This window comes from Corylus avellana, chromosome ca2 (genome assembly GCF_901000735.1).
Source record: "Corylus avellana chromosome ca2, CavTom2PMs-1.0".
NCBI classification, from domain to species: domain Eukaryota; kingdom Viridiplantae; phylum Streptophyta; class Magnoliopsida; order Fagales; family Betulaceae; genus Corylus; species Corylus avellana.
In genome coordinates, this window is record NC_081542.1 from 44,582,380 (window position 1) to 44,589,385 (window position 7,006).

The window sequence follows — 7,006 nt, forward strand, 5'->3', positions numbered from 1 at the left end:
TTTAAAAAATATTTTCAAAAACAATTTTTAATTTTTTTAATTTTTAACAAACTATTAATATAAAAATCTATTAATTTTAATATTAGCTATTCAACTGTACTGAAAATCAATTTTCTAACTTTTTAAAAAATATTTTATATTAACCTATAAAATCTAATTTTTATTCAAAATATAAAAATATTAATATAAAATAATTTATGTTTGATTGCTAAAATTCGACAAAAACAATCAACCATCTAAAAATGTCCATACATCAATATTACGAATATTCCATATCTAGGAAGATTGATATATATGAAAGGGCAAGTACATTACTCTCATCTTGCTTGAAAAAAAAAAAAAAATACCATGAATTCTAAAATTCAACCTCAAATATTACAATATTTTGGCCAAAGAACTAATATCGTAATACTCTCCTAGATCTAATATCTTTTAAAATTACAAGCCCAACAGCATGAACAGATGCAACTGTGGTCGTAACTGTCGAAAGAATTGTTTCATCCATCTACAAACAACATAAAAATAAGTAATAAGCAATAAATCATATATGCATTGTTTCTCTGTGACAAATGATTAATAAATTCCAAAAAATTTAATAAATCTATTGCCGGTTCTACCACATCAAACGGAAGAATAACTTTTCATTGGACTTCGTCCCCCTAACATGAATTCTACAAATCTAGATTAAAAATAACCAAGTAATAAACGAATGCCAATAAACACAGGAATTATAGTGTGGCAGAAGTCCAACTTGGAATTCTAGAACAAATTGTAATACCTGTGTCAACACTATCTACCATAAGCTACAGTGGCAAAAACACCTTAAGAGGGGCACAGAGCTGTATATTTCATAGTATGTGCAAGCAAAGAAAGCTACAAAAAAATGTTTGGTGAAAAAGAAGAGGAGAATATTCTGCTCGACCATTAAAACCCATGATTTAACCAAGGCATGGTCAATTCAATCACTTTCATGAAAATTCTTATGAGGCAAAAGGCAAAAACAGGCCTAAGAAGCAGAGGATACAAGGTCATCCACGAAAGAAAAGAAAAAAATACAGAGAATTGAACATAAATCTAAGGCATGAACTTGATCAGTTCATAATTTTGGCATCAAAGAACTACTGATATGTAAATGATACCCGACTTTAGTAGAAACAGAAAATTTTCCTCAGTTAACAGATAGGGAAATAAGCCCAACTACTTGATATTAGGATATTTTTGAACAATCACAGTATCAAACCCTAAACCCAAAAGAACCCTCAATCAGTTTCTGAAGATAAAATGCCCCATTACGTCAAAAGCACAAACAAGTAAAATGGTAATCTATCTAACCATTAAATCTCATTTGAATGATTAATAAGTAATAAGCAATAAATCATTTGAATTAATTGATTAATGTCTTTGCAATATTTTTCTTAAAGGAAAAAATCTCTTTAAGCTTCTCATTTGAATTAATTGATTAATGTCTTCGCAATATTTCAGAAAACTGAGGCCAATTTGAATTTTTCTATGTAGAGATTAATCTTGGCATGTGGAGGTAACAACTACCATATTCTAGGCTTGAAAATAAAAAATAAAAAATAATAATAATGCCCTTTCAAAAAAATTAAGCAGATTCCAATCATCTCTCCAAGGTGGCCGGTTCCTTCAAATCTAAGAACCCAATGGGGTACCCTTGTTTCTGTGTTTGTAATCGAGCTATAGTTATAAGCTTTTTCTTGTACACCTACCCATGTAATAAATAAGATCTAATAATTAATACCCAAAAAACCAATTGCCCTCTTGGTTCAAGTGTAGTAGTGTGAGGATCATCTTTCAATAAACCCTCCTCCAATTAGTATTAATTGTAGTTTTAATTAATTTCATATATATATATATATATATATATATATATATATATATATATATATATATAGTCAATTCACATAAGTTTGTGTCTCTGAATATTTTATTGTGTTGCCAACTCATATTTCTACTTAAAAACACTTAAGAAAAGAGTATCTCTAAAGCATATTAGAAATCCTACGGGTCTCGGATTCCAATTAAATCCAAAAAGAGGCAATCTCATCCCACACTCCTATAGCTTAATTCCCCATACAACACAGACAAACAATAAAGGACAGGATGAGACAAGTTGATTTCTTTGTTTATTTTCCACTCTCATACTCTCAATTTCCCTCTATCCCCAACTTACAACCATTTTGGGCAACCAGATAACTTGGTCATATTTTAAGAAAAAAGCAGGGCATGAATTTTCAGCTAAATACTTTGCAAGAAATAGAGGCATTTACTTTGCAGAAAGAAGCTTAACTAGTAATGGGTTTTAGTTATTACATGCAATGAAGTCAAGCAAGCAAAGCAAAAATCAGGAAGTCCTCAAAACACAAAGAATATAGACAAGTCCTCAAAACACTTGCAGCACCCAACAACCAACCTAACAACATCCAAAAAAAAAATCCCAGATTCTCAATCTTCTGAGAATTGGACAGAAACCCTCCTATGAAAATCAAAACATCTACAAACAAACAAAAACTAACCTAAACAGCTCAACTCTACAACACAACACAACACAAAACCTGCTAAGAGCAAAAAACTATTCCTCTCCCACTAGCTTCAGTAGCCGATGCTGGAGAAAGAGCACAACCTCCACCCAGCCTCACAACAGCAGCCAAAGCAGCAGCAAATCAACAGGACATTCAACCACAGTTTGAAAAATACAACAATGCCATGCCAGAATTCTGATGACAGTAAAACGAAAATCCAAGACTACATGAATGCTGATGACAGTAAAACAAAAATCCAACCAAGACCTCACATAGCAAAACACCAAGCAAAGAGCCAAGAGCCACCGAAAATCCCCCCAATCTGCGATCACACAACCATAAAATCAAAAGGAAACAAAAACCCATTCGGTTGAGGTTCATCTCAAAGACAAACAAACAAAGACCTGTCCCGGGTGAGTCCCGGGCAGGTCCCGGGCAGGTCTCGGACGGGTCCCGGTCAAGTCCCAGTCAACTCCCTGGCAAGTCTTAGGTGGGTCCCGGCGAAGTCCCGGGAGGGTCCCGGGTGAGTCCTGGGTAGGTCCCTGGCGAGTCCTGGTCAAGTCCCGGGTGGGTCCCAGTTAGGTCCAGGGAGGGTCCCGAGCAGGTCCTAGGCGGGTCCCGGTCAGGTCCCAGTCAACTCACGGGCAGGTCCCAGGTGGGTCTCAGTGAAGTCCCGGGAGGGTCCCGATAAAGTCCCGGGTGGGTCCTGGTTAGGTCCCGGGCGGGTCCTGATCAGGTCTGGGGCAGGTCCCGGGCGGGTCTCGATCAGGTCCCAGTCAACTCCCAGGCAGGTCCCGGGCGGGTCCCGGTGAAGTCCCGGGCAGGTCCCGAGCGGGTCCCGATCAAGTCCTGGGCAGGTCCCGGTCAAGTCCCGACGAAGTTCTGGGCAGGTCTTGGCAATGTCCATCGATTTAAGAATGAGATGCTCATAGTCGAAAAATGGTTTACGGTTTTCAAAACCGGAAACTATTTTCCGAAAATTAAAGAAGAATTTTTGGTCAAAAGGAAAATATTTTCCGTTGACCACTATTTTACGTCGAAGTAAACACCGTAAAATACGGAAATCATTTTCTGAAAACCATTTTACGTCGAAGTAAACAGAGCCTTAGTTAAACTTAGCTGCGGAGCCAAGATATACTAGTGTTTTCATATACATTAATTACAAACGACTCCATTCCTACCGGAAGGAAATAAAGATACAGAAAAAATCTTATACACATCCTCCAAATTTTTTTTTTAAAAAAATAAAAATAAAAAGCCATTGGATTGACCAGTTTATTCAGTTTAGTCAATCGAAATCATTTTTTGACATGACATGTCCGCACAAGAGGGGGAGGGGGCCGGAGATTCGAACTAGTGACATCCGATTCATTAGGCGTGGTCGTAGCCGATTGAGCTACCTCTTGAGGACAATCATGGATCGAAATCACTCGGACTGTCAGATTGAACTCCCTCTTGGAGACTGTGAATCGAAATCTTTGAAACTTGTGTAGCAGTATATTGGAAGTGATCTCCAATGCCAAGATGAGCCATTAATAACCAGACAAATGTGATAAGCTCTCCTCCTTTGCTTAGTTGAGCAACATGAGTATTGGACCTGCAATGGCTTGCAGCATAAGACAACATTTCCACCCACACTTCACTCATTACACCCCATCCCTTTTTGTACTCCAAATTTCTTAGCTCTTTTGCGAGAATACATGCATCGAACAACACAGATTTGCTTATGTCTCCCTTCAGACTAGCAGGTTCCAAATCAGTATTTACTTCAAGGATTCTAGTACAAGCCTGTTTATGTTCTTGATCTTGTTCTTGTCGTAGGTCGACCTTTTTGTCGAAGAATCTTTTGGCCTCGGCACAAGTATCGCGGAATCTTATTTGGCCAATACCTGCTACAGCAGACATCATAGTAGGCTGCATAACTAGAAGATATAACATATAATCCGAAAGGATTTTACAAAATTCACGACGATTACGAGTGTCTTCATCACTCTCATGGATTGTATGGTCATGATAGCAGAGATCTGTAGCAATATGCCATAATATAAGACTCTGATCAAAACCAACGTCGACAATATAATGCATCAACTTGCTGCTACCCTCCGTAGTCCAATCATTATTTTGTAGAACCCATTCCCCTCGGGCTGAACATATTCTCTTCGCAGTGTCAGGTGACTCAGGTTCATCTGCGAGATCGGATTTCTTTTTCAGCTGAACAAAGATGAAATCCCATAGCTTTTTTTCAAATGGTTTCTTGGACACATATGTAATCTTATCATAGAAATCCTTCAAGTTGAAGAGAGAAAAACACATACGACAAAAACTAGCAAAGTGACTACGATTCTGTTTTGTACCTTCCTCCAGACAATAATGTATCAAGTTGTATTGATTTAGAGATTCAGACCACCTCCGAAATAGGATTTGTCTAGCCCGTCCCAAGCAACTCATTGATTCTATATCTTCCCCCCAGTTTATCTTCTTGAGATGGAGAAAGTATCTGAAGAGAGGGAGGAAGCATCTGAAGAGAGGGAGGAAGCATATGTTTATTCCTTTCCATCTTTTATTGCTGGTGTGAGTAAATGTATACACCTGCTGGGTGTAAGCAACAGCAACAGTCCAATCAGAGAAAGCCAGCATAAAGAGAGCAATTGTATCCAAGGCTATGGCACCAAAGAGCAAGGTATAGGTAATTCCAACGTCAATCTTGCCAAAACCATGCTTATCTAATGAATAGAAGGTTGAAAGAGCTGCAACAATCGCACAACTGGATATAAACCGGGCAAAGTATCCAAATATTGAACGTATCACGACAACCTTCGTATAGAGAACTGTATAGAAGAAGTTGAGTTCAACTGCTACGACTTTCAAAGCAACCTCTGCGGTTCTCTGACCGAAAAAATCTCGGCTCTGCCAATGGTCACGGGTACTAAAGATGTGATCCACAATGAGACCCTTGAAGATTTCGAAGAATTGATAAGCATGTTGCACCTCCGCAATAGCATCGAGATCGCTTTGATGGGAGGTCATGGCTCTTTCAGGTGCCTCCTCGATCCAAATATTAGGTTCGCGGTTGTCCTTTTTTATTGCAGAGTATTTCTCCATATACTCTGCATAGTCAGGCCCTGGGTCAGGCGCTTTAAGCATGGATTTCCGAAATGTATTCAGGTTTGCTTGAAATAAAGCATATGTTCGCTCACCATACTTGATGGTTCCAACAACAAACAGAAGGAGAGTAGGGACCCATAACTTGTTACTGGGAAGGGATTGGCCAAAGACAATAATAGCAGTGACAACCTGGCTTAGGAGTCCAACTAAGTGCCTTAGCCAGAGAGCATTATCCTCCATAGCAAAAGCAGTTACGGTATCTGGACCACCAAGGTGTAACAAAAGAAAGGGAGCCCAAAACACCCGAATGTCAGCATGATCATCAAATTTTTGAGTATATTTTTGACGGCTGGAAATAAGTCCCAATGCAAAGATAGCAGCCCAATCGGCCAGCAAGTAAGCTAGCCAAATCAGCGAGATTACGATCATATTTCCTGTGCGTTTTCTAAATGGTGCAAACAGAATTAGAATGATCTGTAGTGAGAGACTGAACAGAACGAAACCTTGGATACTCCATTCATCATACAGCTTCTTGATTGAGTTAGACATATCCTTCAATTCCCTTGGTTGTTTAATTTTCTTACTCCTTAATTTCTTTCACCCTGTTGAAGAGCTAGAACTTCGAGTGTTAGGTCCTATTTGGTAGACGAAATGACTATTTTATTAAAAAAAAAAAGAATAATTATTATTGAGAATGAAAGAATGTAAAATGGAATAATTATTTATAACATTCCTTAGTTTAGTGAGAATACATATACTCTAATTATAATGACTATTGACAAGAATGAAAAATATTTTACACCAAAACAAATGGAGCCTTATGAGCCTAATCGTAACAAACATATATAACAAAATAAAATAATAATAATACTTTTTTAAAAAAATTGAAAGTATTCTTTTATAGCCCACCACATAACCCAAATTTTTAGGTTTCATGGAAAAACTAATATGTGTCATGGACGAGACAAAATTTGTAAGACAATAGAACTATTATGCATTACAATCGCATTACTTCGAGAACTTTATGAACAAACTATAAACACAATTAATTAAATTATTCGGATTATAGTTGAACTATATAGTCTTATACCTATTGCTCGATATGACCCGAACCCGATACTAGAGCTAGCAATCTTTTAAACAACCCGCGAACCTGACATGAATCTAACAAAAGATTAGAGAGTTTGAATTAAGAAGTTTGACCTGTTTTACCTTGATAATTGTTCTAGAAGCAAATGGAGCACTTACTAATAATAATAATAATAAGTTTTAGCGGACTAAGAAATGTTAGAAACTGGGCCTGCATGCCATGTACGGTTTAAGTCGACATAAATTAAGGTGTTCACTGTTCAGCATGT

The 7,006-nt window shown here is 37.5% G+C and overlaps 1 protein-coding gene across 1 annotated transcript; it reads right to left on the reverse strand.

The window, feature by feature from the left end:
- Positions 1 to 3,956: 3,956 nt before the first annotated feature.
- LOC132169912 (uncharacterized) lies at positions 3,957 to 6,197 on the reverse strand. The gene has a single exon (XM_059580854.1). It carries the CDS (start codon positions 6,195 to 6,197, stop codon positions 3,957 to 3,959), a length of 2,241 nt encoding a protein of 746 aa, XP_059436837.1.
- Positions 6,198 to 7,006: the final 809 nt, after the last annotated feature.

Coding starts and splice junctions, on each gene's coding strand:
- LOC132169912 (XM_059580854.1), bottom strand. CDS start 6,197: ATGTCTAACTCAATCAAGAAGCTGTATGATGAATGGAGTATCCAAGGT.